Source organism: Acanthopagrus latus, chromosome 14 (genome assembly GCF_904848185.1).
Source record: "Acanthopagrus latus isolate v.2019 chromosome 14, fAcaLat1.1, whole genome shotgun sequence".
Classification (NCBI taxonomy): domain Eukaryota; kingdom Metazoa; phylum Chordata; class Actinopteri; order Spariformes; family Sparidae; genus Acanthopagrus; species Acanthopagrus latus.
This window is the reverse complement of record NC_051052.1, coordinates 6398227-6423938: the sequence shown is the minus strand read 5'-3', so window position 1 is coordinate 6423938 and position 25712 is coordinate 6398227. Positions and strand designations below refer to the sequence as shown.

At 41.9% G+C, this 25712-nt stretch overlaps 2 protein-coding genes across 2 annotated transcripts in view; one reads left to right on the top strand and one right to left on the bottom strand.

Annotated features, from left to right (window-relative positions):
* Positions 1–20160, bottom strand: part of cdk17 (cyclin-dependent kinase 17) — a 39396-nt gene extending 19236 nt beyond the window's left edge. Inside the window, exons 1-2 of the mRNA XM_037121334.1 lie at positions 19813–20160; positions 2137–2281 (exon numbers count right to left, since the gene is read on the bottom strand). Of these exons, the coding sequence (XP_036977229.1) occupies positions 2137–2263 (127 nt within the window). The 5' untranslated portion in view covers positions 2264–2281; positions 19813–20160. The remainder of the gene's footprint in view (positions 1–2136; positions 2282–19812) is intronic.
* A 1265-nt stretch (positions 20161–21425) lies between these two features.
* phyh (phytanoyl-CoA 2-hydroxylase) lies at positions 21426–25409 on the top strand. Its single transcript, XM_037121336.1, has 9 exons — positions 21426–21581; positions 22078–22139; positions 22529–22639; positions 22816–22984; positions 23301–23382; positions 23499–23680; positions 23772–23921; positions 24029–24163; positions 24496–25409. The coding sequence occupies exons 1-9, from the start codon at positions 21516–21518 to the stop codon at positions 24547–24549; spliced, it is 1011 nt and encodes a 336-aa protein (XP_036977231.1). The 5' UTR covers positions 21426–21515; the 3' UTR covers positions 24550–25409.
* The last annotated feature ends 303 nt before the right edge of the window (positions 25410–25712 follow it).

Below are 25712 nucleotides of genomic sequence, written 5' to 3'. Positions count from 1 at the left end.
ACATTAACATATACTGCCTTTAGGTGCTTGTCAGAGCTATCGGAATTATAAGTTGAGCATGTATGAATGGTATTAACAAAGGAGGCAGAGATGTCAGGGCTCCAAGGGATCTGCATGGATTTAATGAGCAGAGAAAGGAAACATTTCATGAACTTAAAATGAAACAGTACTTCTCACAGGGCAATTTAAGAATTATAGGTTCATATATAAAACCAAACATCCATTAGTTTAACAAGTCATATGAAACAGGTTCAGCCAGTCAGACTCAGACATGTAGCCACCTGTATGGTCTTCACTATTTCCCAAGAAAGGATTGTAAGATTTAGTATTCAGAGAAATTGTTTCATGTTATAGGAAAGATGCTTGTTTGCTTTCTTGTCAAAACTTAGATGAGAAAATATATACCACTTTGATGTCTGAATGCTAATATATGTAGCTACAGCAAGCATGTGATTAACTTACCCTAAAATGACTGAAAGCAGGAGGGCTGTGGATTCAGATCTGAAATGATTTCCCAAAATGTCGAACTATTCCTTTAAATTCAATTATTTATGGGACAAGATGGGTCTGGCCTTTTCACCTCTATTACTGCTGACTACCTTTAGTTTTTGTTGCTCCGAGAACCAAAGCTTCTTCTTCTCCTGTCTTGTGACAGAATGTGAGAGTGACGGCCAAATGACTCGAATGGGAAACGTTCCCCTAAAGATGGACGTGTGCAACCATTTATTCTGGCAGCTGTCAAACACAAGTGACAGCCGATCACTTTCATGCGTGGATCACACCAGCAGCTCACTGAAGTCAAACTGCACTGTGATGCCAGAACGGGCAGAATGTTATGTAACAAAAAGACATGTCAAGAAAAGTGTGTTTAACTGTGTGCAAATGCTTCTTCCTTACAAACTACCTTGTCGTGAGCAGAGTGTGTGTGTGCGTGCGCGTTGAAGTAGCTCTCCCCTGCTCTTACTCACGTTACATAACTTGATAGAGAACCACTCACTAAAAGTCCATTACAGCTGCTACTGACACATGCCGTACTCTCTCTTCATCAGCCTCACTTCATAATTTAAATCCCCCTGAGAGCGACCGAGCTATTGAAAGCTTTCTCCCTTTGCGTGTGTGTGTGTGTGTTTGACATACCTGGTGACGAACATGTACAGGAAGAAATTGTAAAAATCACAGTAGTGGAATTTCCTCCCCCATTTGGGAGCAAATGATTCCCTCCAACCACTTCAATGCTTTTTTTCTTAATTATTCAGTATTTTGACAGTTTTTACTCAAGATTGTGTTTAATCAGCTGTTGCTCAATTATACAGCATTATTGAAAGATTGTGCCCCAGTCATTTAAAGTTTAAACTGATTTGTCAATCACATTTAATGTCGCCCTGCCTGTATGCTTAGATGATGTTTTATTTTGCTGGTGCAAGAAGATGATGATAGCATAGTTTACTTAGCAGTAATTGACGTGGTACACAAAATGAAAAAGAAACGGAAAGGTAAATGCTGATGATGTTTCACACCGTGTGTCCCTTCGTAAATGGCATTTTTTTTAAATGACTTCCTCCATGAATGTCATGATTTTTGTTATCAAAATAAGGCTTTACAATTTGGTAAAAACAAATTATTTTGATGACATGATTTGTGGGCCAGGGCATCTCTGCACACTACAGTCCTTCATTATAATGCCATTTTGGCACACTTTTTACTTACAACTCCCCAAAAAATGGCATCTTCTGTGATCTGATATTGCACTTGGCCACATTATCGCCTCAGAAGAATTGGCCATTGAATTCACTCCAAACAAATAGGGTCCACAGATCAGCAGAGTAACTGTTATCTGCTGCCAACTATATTCTGTTTTTTTGACTGTTGCTACTGTTACTGTATCTCAGTTAGCCGTGCCGCTAGCCTGACAACGACGGGAGTGTTGGTGTGGGTGAAAGAGGTTTTCAGGCCTGCGGCCGGCTGATTAGCATGCTGACTTCAACACAGCACAGAAACGTCTCTCAACATTGTCATTTCATCACATTTTGTTGATAAATGTAATGTTTTTTTCATTAAAAGTTCTCCATATTGCTCCTTTAATTAACACATTTGATTTGAAAAAAGAAAAGAAAAAACTATATATAAAATCTGTACCATTGTCCTTGGTGCCACTCTCCTCGATGGTCATCTGCTCGGCCAGTTCAGACAGCGACTCGTCTATGGTCTGACTGGAGCGGAGTGTTAACGACAGACGCTTCTTAATCCTCTTCATCTTCTCCATAGCAGGGCAGTGCACGGCCTGTAGTACACACACACACACACACAAACACACATCACAGTCAACATCCATTGAGCACAAGAGGACAGATACCACAAGCACATTTAGAAGAGCTTTTTGTTGTTGTTGTTGTGCACAGCGTGGGGATTTCGCGAGGCCTCCGTACAATCCAAAATATCTCAGCTCATGAATAACGTAAAGCTGCTTTTTAATCCAATATTCATCCACTCTGCGAGTGCTTGAACAGCACATGAATAACGCATGAACAAAGCATTAATAAAGGATGACTATCACAGACTTGAATACAGCTGTTTGCACTTACATACACCTTCACACATTTGAACAAGGAGAAATTAATTTACTCTAATTGAAGGAGGGGAGAGTCAAATCAGGTCTGCGAACCCGTGCTGGTGTTGTTCCACACGAGTGTGTTAGTGTTGACGCAGCAGTCGTCCGGGTCACAGGAAACACCTTGCTCAGTCTGCCTCGAGCCAGTCCCTGCTCATTGTCTTGCAACGTTAACGCCCCGTGTGTGTGTGTGTGTGTGTGTGTGTGTGTGTGTGTGTGTGTGTGTGTGTGTGTGTGTGTGTGTGTGTGTGTGAGACGAACGTGCACGCTGGGTGAGCGGAGGAAATGCAGGGAGGAAGCAGCAGCAGAAATGCCCCGCCCATCCCGCCCGACCCTCAACGCAAAACAAACTGACCCCTGCAGCCGCCGGTTTTTCGCTCCCTCTCTCCCTCTTTCTTTCGCTCTTCCTCTTCCTCTCTTTCTGTCTCTCAAGGTCGTTAGCTCCCCTCATACTCATGAGACACCATCTGCCTGTCTGCACACATGCACACACACACACACACGCACGCACGCACACACACATGGGCGCAAACCCCTCCAGCAATTTGTCATTCATGACAATGCCTGGCGAGGATCACTTCATCAATCGGTGTCGGGGCATGTGACCGCAACCTCACACCAATACGCAACCGCAACCTGGTAATTCGATTACGTGTACAACAACACACACACAAACATATAAGGGAATATACGAGCGCTTGTAGGTTTGTGTGTGTGCATATGAGGGGACATGACCTGAATTTCCTCTCAGCTGGCTGCAGTTGGTCTAATTAAAAGCCCAGCAGGCTACCGGAAGAGGAATTTATCAATTAAAAGAATTCCTTTCATGAATATTTATTGCATGGCAGGGATGTAGTATCTACGGGTCCTTTGGATTGTCTGTTAAGGACTATCTACAGAAGTGAGTCGAATTAAGTTGGGTTATTTAATTCCCCTAAACACACAAACTAAACACAAATGTAAATCATGGATTCTAAGGCAAGACATCTTGTGCAATCAGGAGGACTCCCTGTGTGCTGACGCTGCTAAAATTAGACTTTTTGTCAACTTTATGTAGTCGTCAAAAGTGCCATTATTTAGTTTTATTCACAATGTCACCTCAAACAAGATTGGTTGGGTCTGAGGCAACAAGTTTGAAAAGAGCAGAAGTTGGCCAGAGGTGAGCGCAGCAGACGTCTGTGCCACGTTCCTCATGACGCATGACGCCAGTGGCACTAGGCTTTACAAGCGTAACATAATCAGATCTATTGACTGAACTCCCTGCAGTCGATTTGCATTGTGGGTAACAGTGCTGCCAGGTGTTGATGAGGGATGAAGAATGCTTGAAATAAAAAGATAAAATAAAAATTGGATGTTTTATAGTAACGCTAAGTCGGGTAAAAGTATTTCTACTTGAGTTGAAAACATCCTTATACTCTTTCTACTGCTGGTAATGTAGCAGATGAAGGACACACTTCAACATTCGAGTACAAACACAGAAAAACAGCAAAACTTGGCAAAATTAACGACTACCAGAACACTAAAAAAACATTCCACATTCAATGGAGGGGCTTTCTGACGTGCTTGTTACTTTAAATTACAAAACATGAGCATTTTTTCCAACATTTTCCAACTACTCTTCAAAGTGTGCCATCCAGCAACCTGTGTGTCATTAGCCCACTTTTGAAGCGAAGTGTGTCATGCTGGCCCTGGTGGCCCTGTCGACACGCAGATCTGACGTTGCCATACACACACACACTCATACACACAAACACACTAAAAGCTATCAGACAGTCTGGCTGTGGGAAGAAAAAAAAAGGAACTAATATTCCAGCTAATGACGCTGAAAATCCAGCTTGTAAAAGATGCAAAAAATAAAATGACTGCATCGGAGAAACACTCTCACACAAACACACGCGCACACACCGCACACATTCTCTCATCCAAACACACACACACACTGTATGTGAGATAAGCGTTCTTTGTCTCTCTTGTAGAGGAGTGTAACAGAGCCGGGTTTTATCTCTGCAGCAAACCAAAACAAAGAGACTCATGTGACGTGTGTGTGAGTGTGTGGATATGTCTGTGTGTGTGTGTGTATTGAGTACAGCATCTGGCACATATGAATGATGTGTGTGCGGGGGTGTGTGTGGGGAATCCAACCTAAAAAAGCAGCACAAGCAATCTGCCAAGATTGAGAGAGGAGACACAGAGGGAAAACCGAAACACCCCCAAATCTCTTTTTCACCTTCAGCATCTCCAGAAATTCTCTTATACACACACACACACACACACACACACACACACACACACTTTGACCCACATTCCCGACATCCCCCACTACATCACTCCTCTGCTCCCTCCTGGAAGCCTCCCAAGTGCATTGTGGGTAGTCCAGAGGAGAAGACTTCAAAGGGCAAACGAGGGGGGAGACAACAGGCGACAAGGCCTAATTACTGGGCTAATAATTACACACACACCGACGCCCACACAATCACACACACCTTCATACCTCTTCCTTCCTCTCTCATTCCCCCTTTTCATTTTTATTCCCCCTCTTCTTTTCCAACTCCGACATCAGAATGAGGTAATGAAACGGAAAATGTGGCTTTTCTTTCTCCGAGATGTGGGCGGAAGTGTGAATGTGAATGTAAAGAGGAGGAGGAAGAGTGGGAGGAGGAAGAGGAAGAAGACGAGGGAGAGAAGGAATGGGAGAGAGAGAGAAAGTGAGTTTATTTCGGCGAACGGCGCCATAATGGAGTCTTTGTGTTTGGTTAAGAGCCATGAAATCACCAGAGTGACTGCAGGCATGTACAGTACCGCTGAGTGAGAGAGCGCGAGGTCGCTGGTTCAACATCAGGTTTTGTTTCAGTGGCTAGTTTTTCCCGTTTATGGCCGATTTGGGGATTAGAAGCATGAACTTGCTTGACCAATCGAGTTCTCCTAATCCAACAGGTCATAAAATGCATGATCCCTTTGTAATTTAGTCATCAAGTTTTAATTAGTTGTCAAGAAAGTGCTCCCAAAGCCAAACTGCCTGAAACTCCTCATCAAACTGTGGTGCCGAAATTTAAAAAAGCCTAGTTGTACGTGAAGGGCTGGGTATCAAACTACAGTTCTAACCGAGTATTGATCAAAATATATCATGTACAAACTGCCAAGTATTTAAAACTGGTATCAAATACTTGGTGACAGACATGTACTGGTAAATTTCTACATAGATGTATTATTGGGACTGTTCAATTGACATGGCGTGATTTGATGCATATTTGACTTTTCTTGGTCGGACAACACTGTTGTGCGTGTTGTGTTGCATTTTTTCATATTGTTGACTCTGTAGTAACCTACACCATGCCCTACTGATGCACCGTCATGCACTTTCTTCCCTGCTTTATTTATCTGCTGTAACCTCATACTGAACCCCTGCACTACATGCATGAAATTGTATATGTTCAAGATTGTTCGAAAAATGTGTTTTCATCTGAGCCCTTATGTCCCCACCATTTTTTTGTACGTGATGCTCTATATAAACAGGCAATACATTTTTTCTAAAATATGATAAGATACAATATTTGTTAGTATCTCTGACCAGAGGACCCAAAGATGGAGCTGATGCACAAGCACTGATACCACAATCAAAAGCAACTCATACTACTTATCTAAAGACCTATTAACTTTCTTCTTACACTTCTGATGGTTCTGTAAAAGTTTCTAAGACTGACAATGGAAACGAGAAAAACAAAGAACAGATGCAGAGTTGACAAGAAGGCTGAACCACTGCCAGTGCTGCTGTCTTCTCAAAAAAAAAAACAAAAAAAAACAAACAAATAATGTCGTTGAGAACCGATGCTCAAAATAGACCCACTCATATGAGAATCACAACCACTTTAAATAGATGGTATCATCACATTCCTTTTTGAGGGGTGGACATGAGGACGCCAGGCCAGAACATGGCCCGAAGGGAAAATGAGCTCACATGTTAAATATATCCACTGATCAATGCTAGTTTGTTTTTATTTGTGGGTTATTTCTCAGTGTTTATTGGATAATATTACCCTGTAGGGTTTATGTCTGATCAGCTGCCTTTCTTTTTTTTAGCCCTGGTGGGAGTTCTGAAGGTGACTGCAAGTTGGTGAACTTGGCCCCTTCCTGAAAACTTGGTAATACTGTAGAATTTACTTCTTACGTACTTGATGGCTGAATTTAATATCATATGTATGGTATGAAATGTATTGTGTGTTTGATTGAAAACAAATATCACTGACACCAACCTCCTTGATGTTATCATTAAGTAGGATGTGCAAGGACTTTGGACAACATCCTGTAAAAGTCACAAATGTAGCATTCAATAACACACCCACTAATGTCTGCAGTCTGAGGCATTAGCAACATCAGGTTTATACATATATTGTATATAAGCTGTCAGTTTTACCCAGTGAAAGCTGTTCATAAAAATGATTTTGCACAAATAGAAATGAAAATGTTGTGTCACTTCTGCTTCTGTTTCTTTCAATAGGCAGCATCGAATCACAAGTGAATGTGAACAATGCCAAAAACGGCTATTCATATACAGGCTTGACTATATTACTGTGTTTGTTTGATTCAATCACATTGTTGGAGTTGGCTCTGTATGTATACTGTATGTTTGAGATCAGGTTGCTTGAAATACTGACTAAGGCAGCATATGTGTATTATTTATTCATTTATCATTTACTTTTACTTCCTTCTGTTGGAAAGAAATGACATTCATATGTACAGACATATTTATATATTGACAGATGAACCCCTGGATAATTAGTTTTGATATATCTACGGGATACGTTGACAAAAAGAACAAAAAGAGAAACAGTCTTTTGTGATAGTGACAAAAATATCTAGAATCATCCTCCAACCTTTGGCGGCAGCCAGCATTAGCTGTTTTAAGCCTTGTTTGCCAGTCTTCATTATTATCTAACAACAAATTTGTTTCACAGCATTTGTTTTATTTTTGAAAAAAAGTGCAATGATTCAATTGTCAAGTGTCCTTTATTGAAACGATAAATGTCTCTTATTGACCGATTACGCCCACATTCACAGCCTGCCCGTCTCCCACACACACACACACACACACACACCACAGACTGGATATCACAGTTTCATTTTTTTTTTTTTTTAAACTGTGACAAACATGCAAATCAAAGCAGATTAGATGAAAAACCACAGCTCGGCGGAAAAAGCCAGAAGGTGAAATTTGAACTCGCACGGGTACTCACATTTAATTTTTGCTCATTTACAAATGTCTGGTGTCAGGATCACAGGTGAATATACTGTCTGCACTGCCTCAGGCCCGCTTAGATCACCACGACCATATAGAGATCACACACACACACACACACACACACACACTGTCACCAGGGAGTTTCCCTTAAATTGTCGGTGTACATTACAATCAAAGCACCACAGTCTGTCCTACATGATGTTCACCACTACAAAGACTTCAAAGACCAGGAGCACCAAAGGGTGTCACCTCTCTGAAGCCTGTAGGGTGGATAAATCCCTCCATCTGATATCTTTGACTACCACAAAAAGTGTGAAGCCTGCTCAAATGAACAATTTCGGGACAGTTTCACAACGACTGTGCCCTGCCGAGTGTTTTCCAGCACCGAACCCAACGGATGTTTGGGTCACCTGGTGTGGTATAAGTGTCTAGACCGTTTTTTATAAGTCAAAAGCTGAAGCCCAATAGTTTTGAGTATCAACCCAGAATATCTTCAGCCTCAAGTCAAACTGCTCGCACCGTCATCAGCCTCCAAGCGCTTACTGCAGCTGAACCCTGCCGAGTACAGTCACAAGCATGTGTTTGTGCAGCTATGAGAACACACAAACAGAGCATCAGTGCTGCGGCCCGGTGCGGTGGGCGCTTTCCACTGAAAGACCCTTTGTTTCGCTTTCAGAGAAGCCAAAAAGAAGCTTCAGCATGACTGATCCAGAGGGGCGAGCTGAAATAACCCTGCCTGTTTCTGCAACTGCACAAAAGGCTACAATGTTAATATCAATGGGAAATTACCAATGGCAATGAATGGAAACATGCCTTTGGGTGATAAAGAGATGTATGAAGAGACGAGGAACAAGTAAGAACAGTTTCACAAGGTTTTAGAGGGGACATTTTAAGGGAAGTGAGAGTAAAATGAGAAAGTTGAAGTCAACAATAGACACCAGATTCATCCACGTGTCTGGAGCTTTGTTTACTCCGATTCTCCATCCAAACACTTCAGTATGTTGAGTGACTGTAAGCTGCTGGCAAATCAAAGGTGGAAAAAAAAAAACTGTAGTAGCTGCAAACCTGAATGGTCTGCCATGCTACTAATCTACATCAATAAACATCAGTTACGCAACAGTTAATGCGAGGAGGAACAGGATGACTCTGTGTTGTTGTTTTCTCATGTGTGAAAGCTGCTTTCCGAAAAAAATGCTGTCGTTATTTTGAAGCCATCGTGAGTCTTATTGGTCCAGTCGTCACGCTGCTTCAGATCTGGTGGAAACACAAACAGGACTGCCAAGAGACTTTTAGTTCCTGAGATGTATTCCACTGGTTACATAACTGCTTGAACATTTGGTTTGGAAAGTCTGTGATGATACTAACATGTAGCTGTCTACAGGTAGTGTATATCACATTCCGTGTTCACCGTCTGTTGGCATGCCAGTATATGCTGATTAGCAGCAAATGCAAAATACAGTTGCGACTGATTGGAATGTCATTAGTTTTGCAGGTATTTGGTCAAATTAAAAGGTCTGACACGATGATGGCGCCACAATGCAATGTGAAGAGATGATCAAAGTTAGTAGGATTCATCCTCTGGGCACCATGAGTGTTTGCACTTCATTTCATGGCAATCCATCCAATTTTTGTTGAAATATTTTGGGAAAGAGTGACGAGCCTGTACACAAATAAGTCTCAGTTTGCTACACTCAGAGGGACTTCAGGTGCACGTTCTGAACTCGCTGACAGGGGCATCACAGTGGGTTCTAACAACTGAACACATTTTTAAATTGAAAACTGAATCCAGTTGTTGATTTGGAGAATCAGGACACCCCTGGTGCTTGGTGAAGAACCACATTGCATTCAAGGAATCCAGAGATCAATTTGGATGCCCCCAAAGTCGCCTCCCTCTGGAGGCTTTCTAAGCATGTCCAACTGTGAGAAGGGACCAGCGTTGACCCAGAACAGGAGAAGGGATTAGACAACCCATCTGGGATGCCATGGATCCTCCATTAAGAGTCGGAAGGGCTTGCTGGCACCACAACTCGGACCGACATTTAGATGAGCCTCAGAAAATAAATGGTTTACAAACAAAAAGGGCTGTACTGAATAGGGGAAATTTAAAATTTTATTTTTTGTCAATAGTTTGATAACCATGAAATAAATATATCTATCAATTACATTTTTCTGTTTGTTTGTTTTTTACTTAAATCAGAATTAGGCTGAGAAAAATCAAGTACTGGTCTGGCTCTATAAATAATTAATCTGCATTTGAGAGCATTCTAAACTTTCTGATGATAAATCACTTCACGAGAATTTTGTTTGAAGACTTTTTGAGGCTGATGACATCATAAAAAATGACAACAGATATTCAAACCTTCAAATGTATAATACATGACATTCAGTGCAGTGCTAGACACAAAAATGTAAGTAGCAGAAACAATTTCCTCGTTTCACCACAGTAATAAATAAATAAAATGTTGATTAATTATATCTTGGACAAATAATATCTCAGTTTTGATCACTTGATCACTCAACGTATTATAACAGTCCACGCTAAATTGTCCATGGAGCACTACCATCAACAAACAACAGGCATAAACAAAAACATGACGCAGAGAAGAGAGGCAAGAACATCACAGAGGAGAGGACGAAGACGAACACAGATCTTGGGGTTTAATGGGAGAGAGATGGGAAAAACGGAGATAAAGATGGAAGAGAGGAAGGGCGAGCTCGAGGGAAGAAGTTATTTTTAGGTATGAAGGCTGCAGTGTCTCCCAGCTGAATACACGCATAAAAACAAATGTAAACACAACACGTGGTGCACCATTAGCCTGTCGCTCTCTTGCCTCATGACAAACACAAACACAGGGCCCACAGACCACAAAACATACAGGGAACTCAGCTGACACACGCGCACACACACACACACACACACACACACACACACACACCAAGGTCTGACAGCATGCCCAGACACTCCAGTGTCATCTGTTTGCAGCGGGAGGAGGGAGAGGTTCAAAAGAAACAAACACACCATGTATAACCCTAACCCATACTGCATAAACTGTTTATATATGTGTGTGTGCGTGTATGTGTGCGTGTGTGTGTGTGTGTGTGGGACATTGGTGTTTGCGTGGGGGGGTTAGCTTGAGGTCACACCAAAGTCAATACACTTCATCCGTCTTCCAATTACAAAACAGAGATCGTGTGCAGGATAGATGATCCGCTTATCAGTTCACACTGGCACTGTAATCAATCCATAAACCAACACACACACACACGCACACAGTCTTGGTAGGAGGGGGACCTTTCAGCAGCAGGTGACCTGCCCTAATGCAATCGAGGCTAACAGTAACAGCTCTCCAGATTAGGCCCACTTTTGTTTTTACTGCTGCACTAATAACATTTTTCAAAAAACTTGCCCAATAACAAACAACAGGCAGAAAAAGCGACAATTATTTAGGGCATTACATGACTGGAGCAGGAGTTTAGCATTAGCCAATACCTAATGCTGGGCAATGTATCAATATTAAATCATTATCATGCTATGAGAACATATATCAGTTTAGACTTTGGCTATTGTTATACTGTGTTATGTCATAAGTGTTCCAGTTTTAAAGGCTGCATTACAATGAGTGATGTCATTTTCTGACCTCAATACACTCTTCTACCTGTTCTATATGGAGGTATTTGATATTTAACTAAGCATTTGCCTTTAATGAGATTTCAAAACATCACAATATATACTGTTTATCATGTAATACCCTAATGATATCGCAATTTTATTTTGAGGCCTAATCACCCAGCCGTAGATAATAGAGTTGTGAGATTATTTCTGTGTACTGCGCGATCAGTTTCCATGTTGATCAGGCGTAAAAATAAGCTTAGTAGGCAGATAGCATTATTTTAGTCCTCCAGCACCAGTTCAGTGTTTTGTTCTGTCAGCACTGCCGGTCCCCCTTGTATTTAAACACAGTCACTGTGCTGTTTGTGGAGTGAAAAGTGGTTTTCATCTCGCCCTGGCTGCTACATATGAGGCGGTTTAATTGCGCATGAAGGATTTCCATGCGGTTCTGTTTCCCCTTATTGCAGGCTCTGACTGCATAAACAAGTGACTTGCCATCATTAACTGTGCACATACTTTAGCTGCATACTGAGGCACAAGTCCAAGTTTGCCGCATCTTGTTGCCATACAAAATTACCGACTACGGCTTGAAAATTCAATACCAAAGTATGAGTGCAAGCTCACCGAAGCACGTGCACGCCTTTAATGCTGGGATGTGGCAGGAATTAACCACCTGCTGTTAACCCCTTGTTTTGCTCCTCCAGTTACAATGATCACCCCTTCCACCCATTGTGTTTGTGAAATCAACACCCTCCCCTGGTCTGTCTGTTACATAACACTCGTCTGTCTCATTACATCCACAACAGACTAACGAGGGTTAACGATAAGCTTCCGGTCTGTCCAACTCAAACACACACACACACACACACACACACTCACGTACACCGAGCTAAATGAATACATCGTACAAGAATGTGTGTTTTCCTGTCTGCATGTTTGGTTGGTGAATCCAAACACACAGCTGGAGATGCCACATTCCAGCGGAGAGAGTTGGGGAGACTGTACGAGCATAAGACGACACACGCTAAACACTCATGCTGTGTTACCGATGAGAGTGTATTATGCAAATTATGTTGGACTGGAAAAAAAAAAAATTAAGCTCACTCAAAGAGGAACTATGTTGTTTCCCCCATAATATATCAGATCTGACACTTAGACATCTTTTCATGTAGATCATTTTCATATCTAAATGGACTATACTCTTGATTTAAAAAAAAAAATCTATAAATGGATCACTTTCAGCCAAATACTGGCAGCTTTCAATGCTTTACATTTCAAAAGCTTCATGGACAAAAACTCGGCGGGGTTTTTGTCAAAGTTCCCGTCGAAAAAAAAGTCCAAATGAGTTACCTCGCGCTGCCAGTCGCGGTCATCCACAAGTTGCTAACTGCAGCTTTAAAAACGTACTCAGTCTCATCAAAGCAACAACAGCCACAGTTGTCCACACCCAGCAACACAAAAACAAAAGCCACACTCAGGCACAGAGATTTCAAAGGATGGCAGATCGTGTTACACAACGAGCCAGGACGTTAACCTCCCTCCCTCTATTATCACCTCTCCTCCTCCTCCTCTTCTGTCTGTTTTACGGCCTTCCATCGTGCACCCTCTTTCACACGCCCCTGAGCACAGCGTCCAAATCCATCTCCATTCACCCCGAAGGCCTTTGGGAACAGGTGTTCGCTCCCCGAGGTGCCCCATTTTGTGTGCGTTTGTGCGTGTACTGCATGCGTGTGTGTGGTATTTTTGTGTGTACGTGTGTGCCGCTCACACCATCACACTGGCGTTGGCTCCTTCCTTTCTTTGTGCCAAGCCAGGTGGTACATCCCAGCCAGAGACAACGATGCAACATTTCCAATAAATTCATTACATCAGTCATATGGTGGCCTAGTTGAGGTGTCGCAGTGTATAAAGTTTGATTAAATATGGCGATTCTGATTGCTGGAGTCCATTGGAATCGATATCACACGTCTACAGCTGGGTATATCAAGTATTTTTCTATGCTAACTAATGTGATCCTTGAATCTCCTTAGGAGGTACCAAAACACTTTTTGATACCCGACTTTAAGAAATATGTTTTTCTACAAAACCCTTTATTAATATCATCAAAAAAAAGCTCACGGACAAAGCTGCCATGCAAGACCTTTACCTGAAAAAAAAAGTCAAAAATTGGTATCTTTATTTAAATGAGAAACTAAATGATCAAAGATTTAACAAGACTACAGATTTCACCAGACATTCTATGCAGAGCTGCAACAGCTAATCAATTAATCAATCAATCAATCAATTGTTGACTATTGAATTAATCACCAGCTATTTTGATAATTGATTACTCGGTCAAAGTTGGCCAACTGTTGAATGTAAAATCCATTTTTTGATGATTCCAGCTTCTTCAACATTAATATTTTTTGGTTTCTTTAGTCCTCAGTGACAGTAAAGTGAATATCTTTGGGTTGTGGGCAAAACAACATATCTGAGGACATCATATTGTATTTTGACCAAAAACTGATCTTTTAAAACATTTTCTGACATTTGTGTGTTTATGTAAAACCACAGACACTATAGTCGACAATAGATAATACGTAAAGACATCACGTCTTTCCCATTTAATCTGTGAAGGTGGTTTTACAGTGCAGTCAGACTACTTCTTGGCAGGTTACAAAGACTTCCTGGAGTCTCTGCTGTTAACCTCATGATGACGACAAGATGCCAGGAAGTTACTGTGCCCGGCCAAGAAACAGCCTGGCACACTACCCCCCACCACTGTCTGTGTTCGATTCAGTTAACCACCTGTTAGTGGCAGTGGTAGATTCATATTTACTGTACAGACAGATGTATATGTTTTTTTGTTTTTTTTCTCAAATGTCTCCTGTAGGATTTCAAGGAGTTCAAGGATGTGTATCTAGCTCTTTGGATGCCATTTATCAGATTTGGACCAGTCATTTTCTTTTTGCCTAAAGCTGACAATCAAAAAACAGGATGGAGCAGCTTTTAAATTTCTTGCCTCACTACAGCTTTCCAGAGGGACGGCTGTCTGCTGGTTTTATCTAGTCTCTATCTTCAATGCCATGTGCTCCTGTCAGTCAGACAGTTAAGAATTGTACTCTAACCTGGCCATCCTTGGGGTTTCTCTTGATAACATCAAAGTTTAAGTAGTTTTCTAGCCTGTTCAGTTATGGCCGCTATCACTAATCATGTGGGAGTGCAGCTTTAATCTGATATGACCAGCTTATTGGTTGGTTTGCAAACGTACCAAGCAATACTGACCTCGAATTGATCTGACCTTTCAGATAATGATAAATGAGTGAATGCTCAGTGATGCTACTATACAGAGGAGCTTGAGAAACATAAAACCCCAGAGGACTGCTGGGAAGCTATATCCATCACAGCAACGCTTAATTAATTAAAAATGGCTCGGTTAAGATGCATCAGGCCTTTTATTGCCTAACATTTCTTGTCTTTGCTTCACCAGAGGTCCCCTTTTTCGTGACTGTTTCTTGTGAACTTTCGATGCACTTTTTTTGGCACTGATTGCAGATAATGCCTGTCTCCGAGGCAATGATTAACCCGTCGGGACGAAGGAGGGCTAATTAGAGATTCTTGCTCAAGATTAGAAAGGAAACTCGCTGGAATTTTTCAAGTAAGAGGAGGCAGAAGGGTCAGAGAGGGCAATCAGAATGAGGTGCGTCCCAGAACTCACAGGTTCATATCCAAGAAGAGCGAGACAACATCCTTTAAATTCAGAAACTGACTGTGAAGCAAGTGAAATAAATCAAATGCAACTGCAGGTAGAATAACGCGATTGTCATGATTATGTGCCATGGTGCAAAAATTGTTTATGAGGAGCAAGCAGGTGGTGAGAGTTGTGTAGGAGGGAATGTACTGAACTACAGCTGACAGCTCTTGGCATGCTGTACCACTTATTTGTGTATTCATGTAAAGCTACTTCATTTTTCAACACTTGTGATTTTTTTTATCAAGCCTTCGACTGGACAGACAGATGCCAGATAGTGAAAAGTGGATGGAGTCTCCCTCTTAAAACCACTAAGCACCTCTTATCACGGTTTAGTCACCCCGAAAGCACGGAAGACTCAAAAGGAAACGCTATCCGAAAAAGGCTTAAGTGCACAGGCGTTAACAGGATTATTAGGGGATCAGTCGCATATCAGAAAAACTGCAAATATGCAAACATTACATTACACAATTTATTTGTAGTAAATAAGTGCAATTTAATCACAAATGTGGTCAGAAAAATGGTAATCAGATGGGTTTTTTTTAGATTAGATGGGGATTTTTTACAAGGTAATTTTGGACTTTAAGGTTTAGAGTGATGGTTAATTTGGGTTCATTAGTCGAGGCTAAGTGCTGAATAATCAGATCACGCTTGGATTTTGAGCAACACTGGTTTGAAGAACATTTTCCAAAGACATTTAATATTATTATTATCATTTCTTTACAACATCAGCATGTCATTTATACTGGTGTTATTTAGCTCATTTTAAGACATTCTGTTAAAAGAATATAGAGACAACAGGGTGAAACATCATCGCTGTGTGAGTCTGTGTGTGTTTGTGTGTCTGTGTGATGAATATTTCAGCGACTTCACTGTCAAGCGACACCACTTGTGAGCGCTCAGCACATAAGGGAAAGTGACTTCATGAATGAGCTGCAGGTCTGTTTATTTTTATGTGTGACCTCTATGTGTGTGTGTGTGTGTGTGTGTGAGTGTGTGTGTAATCCCTGTCTGCTGCTGCTCTAACAATGCCACTGGCTAATCTCCGGATTATGAGCCAATCCCAGTCACCCAGTTCAACCCTCCAAACACACACGCACGAACACAACATGTAAGAAAAGTGTGATGGGATATCTTATCCTTGGCGCAATTGGACAGGGCGTGATGCCAAAACATACAGGAATAATGATAGTGTGTCTCTGTGTGTATGCACAGTGTACAGACGGACAAAACTGAATATTATAACAGAGTGTGCGTGTTTGTGTGTGAGTGTGTCAGAGAGAAAGAACTGATAAAAAGGCTGAAATGCACATGCACATGAACAGGCACACACAAACAAACACACACAGCTTTCCTACAGGATGAAACATCCCCTCTGACACCCAGACACATTGATAAAAGATGACTCCACACACACAAATATTTTAAGATGGCTTTGTTTTACTGTAAAAAGAAACGCACACATACTAGCTGGCTGACAGAGGTGTTTGATGCAGTGTGAGCTAATTTTGTCTCTTTTAAGAGCTAGAAATGTGTATGTGTGTGAGAGAGAGAACGAGAGAGAGAGAGAGAGAGAGAGAGACAATGAACCAACACCACTCCACATTCTTTGCATGGCTCACATAACTTTCTTCATCAGTGTGTGTGTGTGTGTGGTGTGTGTGTCTATTCATAAGGCTGCAAAGTGTCTGTAAGTGTGTGTTCTTGCTGCACCCAGCCCACTCTAATTGTATTCATTCTGAAGCCCTACAATTAGCCAGACCCCAAAAAAACCCAATAATTACTACTTCACCTACATGATGCCCACCCTTTGGCAGCGCAATGGCAGGGAGACTTTTCCCATCAGCCCAAGGAGCCGTTAGCAAGCCCGCCTCTACGAATTCAGTTCATTCTACTGCTTTTTTTATATTCTGTACTTCAGGTTGCCAATAAATGATTCAAAACAAAGAAGGGACGGTGGGAAAGAGCTTATTGGGCCAAAAAAGGTCCAACAGAAAGGAAAATAAAAAACAAAGACACACACAACCTGAGTTACAAAGGCAACACATTCATACGTGCTGTGCTGCAACTGAAACACATTCCAACACACACTCGTGCACACGTCAGCTCACACACATAGAAAGAAGCATACTCTCACATAGAGACAAAAAAATGACACACACACACAGACAGAAACATACATGGGAGGGCACACGCACACACAGACACACATACACACACACACACACACACACACACACCTCTGATCAATAAAACATTGCACAAGTTGAAGTTATATAAACGGGAGAGAGAAAGACAGAGCTAGCAAGCTGCTGGCCCGGTTGCCAATAGCAACAGTGTTTTGGAGGCTGATCACCAGAAAGTGCAGTCAGCTCTTCTGCAAAGCATGATGGGATATCACCACGCTTTGCACCACAGGTAATGATTTTTTTGTACAGATACATTTTTATAATAGATAGTTCGATACGTAGCCTCGTTGTGATGTGATCAGGACTTTAAATGTTCTGAGTCTCCCACATTCCCACTTGATTCTGTCACGCAGTCTGGCTTACAGCTACAGCATGCTACACTGAAACTGACAGCAGCTCAGTGCCTCGCAATACTGTAATGTCATCAACCACATTCCACTGATTTTTCTAACAAGACTGATCTGAGCTCGTGTCATTCGGATTTTGCACAAGTTGAAGGGGCACTGTGGAGATTTTGCCCTGGACTTCCACACAATTAGGGGACGCGAAAAGTTCAAAATCAAAGCAGCAGAAGCCGAGGCTTCCTGCAATAATTCTGTAAAACCCCAGTGACACATTCTGGGTAACTTTATCCGACTATGGAAACCTCTTCAAAAAGCCATCCCACGATGCTTAGGCGCTTTGCAATACATGACTAGGAAACTTAGCTTAATGTGTAAAATTGGAGGAATTCTCCTTAATCAACAACTGAGATTTCTTCAATTGTTCTACTTTTGCTATGTTTCACTCTAACTTCTGCTCGCACCCTTTTGCTCCGACAGGAAGTTTGGAGCCACTTTCGAACCAATCACTGACACTCATAGCACTCTGGTCACATGGCACTTTAATTTCTCAAACTGAAACCACATCACATGTCTGACAAATAACATAACTGTACGTACTGTCAGGAGAAAAAGTGACAAAGATATCACAGAGAGAGAGATAGAGAGAGAGACAGAGAGAGAGAGCGTGTGTGTGTGTGTGTGTGTGTGTGTGTGTGTGTGTGTGTGTGTGTGTGTGTGTGTGTGTGAGAATATGTACACATATCCACAGTGCACTGTGTCTCATGTTCCTGCTGTATGCAACATAATGCAGAGGCAGATCAATACAGGCGCTGCTATATGGCCCTCAGACACTGGTGTGGGGACTATCAGGGTAATTAGTTTGTTCTCTGGGGGTGTATCACTCTCACAGCCAACAGCCCAGATCTTAATGTGGGTCAACACACACACACATACACACACACACACAAATGAGTGGCAAGTTGTTCAGATGTAGGACGATGGAAGTAAATCCAGGTCATACAGGAAGTGGGAATGAGCCTAAATGCATCACGGATGCTTCACTGCAGAAGTGGATCATAAGTGATCAATAGAAACAGTTATCGTCAGCTGTTGATTCATACAATCATGATTTGATGCTCTTACTGCATGACATCATGATCAACAACTGAACTGTGCACACCAATAACAATTTTTACAGTTAATTTTTAGACATGGCACATACAGCATCTTCAGAAGTACTCTGAGGAGCTTAGACGCCAGTTTGTCTGGCAAAACTTTATATCTCTGCGTTTCCAGGGTGATAACAGGATGGTGCATTCCTGCTGTGTCAGATTCAGGCGGCTGCAAAAATCATGTTTTCTAATAGACAAGCAGCTGTGCGAAGAAGTCATATATCCACATTTTGACTGTTAAAAATCCAAGTGTGCTACTTTCAGTGTGAAAGGAATCTGTCAATGGACGTCTACAGTACATGAATAAGTGCAGTCTGGCTGGGGCATCAAGAGTCTGCGGCTTCAGGCTTCAGCAGTGATACGTATTGATTCTACAGCAGGTTTATGGTATTTCTGGAAGATCTGACAAACACATTCCTGAATTATTGATGTTAATTGGTTACCCAGAAATCACAGCAGAATGCAGGAAAGCTTTTCACTCTTAATGTCAATTCATAATTATGACATTTTCAGAGGGCAACGAAACTGTGTTTCTGTAGTTTGTCTGTTGTTTATCTGTAGTGTCCTTAAATTTACATTAGGGTTCCTGTCGTTGGGGGGTTGCCTGGATGCCAAAACCTTAAAGTTATGTCAACAAACCAAAATATACAAACAACGAAATAAGAGATTTTTTGTTTCAAATATGTGCGAGGCGGAGACCTAAACAGCCGTGGTTGTAAAGGATAAAAGAGAAGCTGCCTGTTAAATATGAAATATAGCTGGAGTGTGGCTGAATATTAATTCTTTAGCTGCCGTTTCCTCCGTGTTGTCATTTCCACACACCGCTGCACAGTCCTCGTCCGAAGCAGTTGGACAACATGTAACGTCACGGGGTCCATTATCGGACAACACCGTGCGTTATCCCAACAAAAAAATTTTTTTAAATGACATTCGGCCAAATTTACCTGAAAATGGTGAATTCCGTCGTTCAGGAGCCGACTCTCCGGAGCAGCCAGGCCCGGATGCCCTCCTCCGCTTTATCCGCCCACTGAAGTAGCCTAAAACACAGCTCCGTCTGTGCTCGGCTTCGCTTTCCAAACGCTCCGACAGAGAAGAAATATCCTCCGAGACGCGCAGAGAGATACGAGGGGTGTGAGGACGGAGAGCTACAGACCGAACCCCCAAAATGTCGTTTGTGTGGCGGCGAAAGCAGTTTAAAGAGGCTGGAGGAGGATCTGCTGTCGACACGGGAGACGGACGGGAGGGGTGCGAGCTAGCTGCCGTCAAGCACCTCAGTGAAGATTAGGAGGACTTCCTGTGACATTTCAAAATAAAACCATTCTCAGCAACCGTCAGTGGTTTTCTTCGACGACTTTCAAAATAAAAGTGCCAGACGTGATTCTAACAGCGTCTGTTGACTGAAATTATTAATTTCATTATCATAAACGGGGATAACGCAGATAGGTAGTTAGCCTATATATACACACACATATCAAAACTTTCTGAAGGTGTTGTTTTAACATATTAATGAAATATATTTAACAGGAAAGTCAAGTTGGTTCCGCCTTCCCCTCACAAACTGTTGTGCGCTTGACGAAGCTGAGGGGAGCGCTAGGAAACATTTAATTCAATAGCTTTCCTCTCCGCTGTGTCTTTGTAAGCCGTTCGCCCGTTAACATTGCAACACTGTGGCTTTAAAGCGATCTCACTGCGAAACAATTCTATTGTAATGAAATGCTTTTTTTTTTCATTTGTCCAAGTCAATCGTTAATGAAATACTGAACATACATGGGCCCAAACACACGTTTAATTAAGACAATAAAACAATAAGACGTTCAACGAAAATATAAATACAATAAATAAATAAAAACAATAACAAAAATAACAGTCCATGTGATATGTTAAGGGTTCAAAGGTATCATGTTATATCTTATAGTGAAGCTGTAGGGGGTCTTATAATTAAGTTGTGTCTCATACATTTCCAAATGATCAATTCTAAAATATTTCTTGTAATGAGAAGATGATGGGTTTTTTTTTTCATTGTAAAATAATTAAAATAATCTAGGAATAACCATAAATTGTGTATATGATAAATCTAAGTAATTACATAATTTATTCTATTTCTTATTTTTTATTGATTTCAAGTTGAAGTGATTCTTTGTCATCAGACAGTTGTCAATATTCGATTTGTTCTTCGATAACAATTTGATTCATTTTCAAAGTATACCCACGGATATCAATAGCCATAATCTGTGTGTCAATCAGAACCGGATAAATGGGACACTGGGCAGAAATTGGGCAGAAAACTAAAAACTGGCATTGAGTTTAATAATTGGTGTGTGACGCCACCTGTTGGAGGAAAGCTGCAGCGACTATAGCTTCATCATATTGCTAAAAATTGGTCATACAGACTATAAATATAAAAATTATATATTTAAACAAAAAAAAATGAAACATAGATTAGTATAAGATTATTTAAAACAACAGAAATGTTACTGTCTCATAAATATACAGTATATAGACAATATATACTAATATTCCTGATTGTGCCGGTGGGTGTGTGTCTTTGCATCATCGCTGCACTTTGCCCCAGTTACACACACTCGACTCCTCATAACTAGTAGTTCCCCACACCGGGATCACACGGTCTCACAACCTGACTGACAACATGTCTCGGGCAGCGGAAAGACTCAGACTGCTGATCAATCATCTCGATCGACCCTCTTCTAATATCGTATCCTTTTCATTCTGCTTTGCTCCTGTTGTGTCGCCCAGGCAGGCTGCACGGAGCAGAAGAGGCGGATCCGTTAGCCGACAGCCGAGCATCTAACGGCGGGCAGCTCCAGTGGGCTACACCGGGGTCCCGCTGTGGGCCGCAGGGCCGGAAATGAGGAGCGACACAGGTGTACTTTACCGATATTACTGTTTATTAATGCGTTATTGTCGTTATAAAACTATGTGGGTCTCTCGCTCGTGTGTTCACACTATAACGCCGTTACTTAGAGTTGAGGCTGCCGCCATTGTTTTCGTGGCGGTTTGTAGGGCAACATGTTTTGGTCTCAAGTCGAGCATTTTACGAGTTTTACCAAACGGAACATTAATTTGTAACGGCAGCACGGAGGCCATGAATAGCAAGTTAGCTTAACACAGCCCGACTCCGAAGGCTTTGCGTCTGTTTCCAGGTGTCACTGCTTCTTGTTGTTCTGCTTCACTTAACGTCGCTCCTCCAGGCAGCTGCTCCGACCTCTGCTCAGACCTCCACCTCCACCTCCACCCACCCACACACACTGAGGTAAGGACACTTTGAGTTTAAGTTTGCCCACAGTTTCAACACAGCATTTGGCACGAGGAACTGTAGTCTCCGGCTAAAGGTTCACACGTCCACTGTTATACAATCTATATTTATCATCACTCGCCTTTGACACAGTTTAGTGCCCCACTGTCCTGCTGCTGTGCTGCAGCACTAACAGCTGGTGGTGCAATCATTGTCATGCATTCAGAAGATAACAAGAAAACGAGCCCTGTTTAAGCTGGTTTAGTGTCACTGCAGCTGTTTTTGTAGTGCTTTTTTGTGTATCCAGTGTGACCTGAATGCGACATGAACAAGTGGATTGTCTGTTAATCCAACTAACTATGAAATTAACCAGCATATTGTTGTCTGTTGTCACTTTTTCTTTGTAGATACACCTTTGATAACGGCCTGCTGACCCCAGAACAGCGCCTCTTCTACGAGGAAAATGGCTTCATTCTCATTAAGAATCTGGTGTCTGAAGAGGACATAGACAAGTTCAGGTGAATGATCGAAAACATGTCACTGTTAGTAACTGAACCATTGCTGAGAAACCACAAAGTCAGCAAGGTCAATTGTCTCCAAAGTAAATTTGCATCAAAATGTCATATAGAATGTCAGTCTATTTTGTTCTACATTTCTGTTGTGAGATGCTGAGTATAATCTTTGTGGACGCCAGGAACGAGTTTGAACAGATCTGTCGACAGGAAGTGAAGGTTCCCGGTCTGGTGGTGATGAGGGACCTGGCGATCCTTAAGTCGGAGTTCGTTCCGGATCAAAAAGCGGTCTCCAAACTGCAGGACTTCCAGGAAGATCCTGAGCTGTTCCGGTACTGCGCCTTACCACAGGTACAACACACACAGCGAGGTCACGACAGGTCTTTGTTTTAATCTGTTTGCTCTCGGCTTGCATTTTGTCACAGTTTAAACGTCTTAGCCTGGATAGACAAGGATCAAAAACCACACTGATGTGACCGTATGACACTGAGATGTTAACCCAAAAGCATTACATAGATGAAACTATTTTTGTTCAAACTCATGCCAACTAAATAAATGATCCTATTCTCTTTTAATATCTTTTGTATTATTCTTTTTAAACAAAATTAGCTTGAATTGATGCAAAGGTGAACCATTTTGGATAAAAACGTATGCTTTTCTCTATCAGATTCTGAACTATGTGGAGTGTTTCACTGGACCCAACATCATGGCCATGCACACAATGCTGATCAACAAACCTCCTGATGCAGGTATGGAGCAATAAAGTAATTTTTTTTTTTGTTTGTTTGAAGAAAGGGCAGTCCTCTCTCTTTAGTTGTCTAACACCAGGTTCAGGTGTTCTGACACGTCCGTCTGGTTGTTTCAGGTAAGAAGACGTCTCGTCACCCGATGCATCAGGATCTGCATTACTTCCCGTTCCGCCCCGCAGACAAGATCGTCTGTGCTTGGACGGCAATGGAGAAGGTGAACAGGCAGAACGGATGCCTGGTCGTCCTGCCGGGAACACACACCGGCACCCTGCAGGAGCACGACTACCCTGAGTGGGAGGTACACACCAACACACACACAAACTAAATTCTTCAAGAAAATATACCTGATAAGAAACACAAACACATACACGCTGCTTGTGGGTCCTCAGGGTGGTGTGAACAAGATGTACCACGGAGTGCGTGACTATGACCCGCAGCACCCCAGGGTGCACTTGGAGATGGAGAAGGGTGACACCGTCTTTTTCCATCCACTTCTGATCCACGGCTCCGGCATGAACCAGACGCAGGGCTTCCGCAAGGTACCCATGATCCACCTGTTGTCCCAGTGTGTCCTGAAACAAACAGTTTAACTGTTCAACCACTGTTTATCAGCTCAGAGGATCTTTTGTGAACTTTGTGCTCCCAGGCCATCTCCTGCCACTACGCCGGTGCTGACTGCTATTACATCGACGTGAAGGGAACCACACAGGAGAACATAGAGAAGGAGGTGCAGGAGATCGCAGCCAGGAAGTACGCTCTGGCCAACGAAATCACCTTCAAGGTCAGGCATTCACATTCACATTACATTTATAATAATAAAGCACTGCCTGTCGCAGCAACCTAGTATGAGATACAAATCAGTTGAAGGTGCTTGATACAGATTGATTTTACCTCTGTTGATATTAAATGTTGGTGGGGCCATGTAAGTTTAACCTTTATAGCTGAGAACAGAACAAACACTTCACCCCTGAAGCTGCATTGGTTACAATTTAATGTATGATTAAGCAAAGGGACATAAAGTAGTTCAATAGATAACGCATTAAAGAAAAGAAATGTGGATTTTTGTGGTTTGTTTTTGTTGAACTAACCCTTTCACTCTGTTTTCTCCTACAGGACACCTGGGCTTTCCGAGGCCGCCTGGTGCAAGGAGAGAGGATTTCCCTATAGAGACACTACAGGCCTGCGATGGAGGAAATCACCACAGCTGGTGCTGGTTGACGACTGAGCTCAGAGTAGAGACGATTGCCACAGTGACTGGATAGGAAGTAACAGGGCATGTTCACACTGACACAGAAAGTGTTTTATTTAGTGAAATTATTGTTTTTTTTAATCATATTATCAAATTTTAATGACAGAATGACATTTTTAGGTTACTCAATTCTGACTTTTTAAAACTTGATATTTTAAAGTTTGTGCTGATTGAGAAATGTTGAAATGTTCTCAAGAGCACGTTGTTCTAACCAAAAACATAAAAACATGAAGTACTATGTTAAATAGTTCAAATAACTTATGAGCAAGTCACTACACAGTATGAGAATAAAGCAGCTGACAGTCTCTACACCTGCTACTTGCTTTATAACATTTTACACCACAAATACAGTTAAAATGGCACTTAAATGCAGTGGACACAGTCTCAAATGTCTTCTGTCTTCAAATGTTTCTTAATAATTTGACAAATAAAGGGACGTTAGTTTCACAAGTTTGAAAAAGACTAGTTCCCGTGTTGATTAAGAAAGTGAGGATCATAACGTGTGAGAGAGAGGTGGAGCGAGGTGAAGCCGTGTAAGTGATTGAAAGCTCTTTTTCAAGCAAAAAACGTGTGAATGATCAGTGTTGATTGCAGCTCTTAACGCTTAACAGAGGCCTTTACCTTATACTGCCTTATAGATGTAACACTGTGTGTTAATGTTCTTGTGTCCGTTGATGTGATCTCATTTGATGATGAGTGAATGTACATTTGTTCTCTAGAATCATGCTGTGATAGCTGAAATCTTTTGTTAACAATGATAATAAATCACTGCAACAACTGCGTATTGCTATTTATCATCACCACCAAATACAAATACGCTACATATTGCACCTTTAACGAGAAAACTGCTGTGGGATAATGGGAAGATCACGATCACACATACTGTTATATTGTCAGCGCATCAGAGAAAAGTTGCTCAACACCGACTGACTTTCCAGCAGTCACGTGATGGTCTCAGGAGGTTTTGCTGTTTTCAGATGGGGGCCTGCTTATTTCCTGGCTCCCCACCTTCCAGCCCCCCTGAAAAAAACATCTGATCCCGCACAGCCTACGGAGTGTGTGTGCTTGTGTGTGTTCAAAC

Excerpts from the sequence above, each read along its gene's own strand:
- phyh (XM_037121336.1), top strand. The coding sequence starts at position 21,516 with ATGTCTCGGGCAGCGGAAAGACTCAGACTGCTGATCAATCATCTCGAT. Across the intron at positions 22,985-23,300 it reads GGTACTGCGCCTTACCACAG|ATTCTGAACTATGTGGAGTG; the intron begins GTACAACACACA and ends TTTCTCTATCAG. Across the intron at positions 24,164-24,495 it reads CCAACGAAATCACCTTCAAG|GACACCTGGGCTTTCCGAGG; the intron begins GTCAGGCATTCA and ends TTTCTCCTACAG.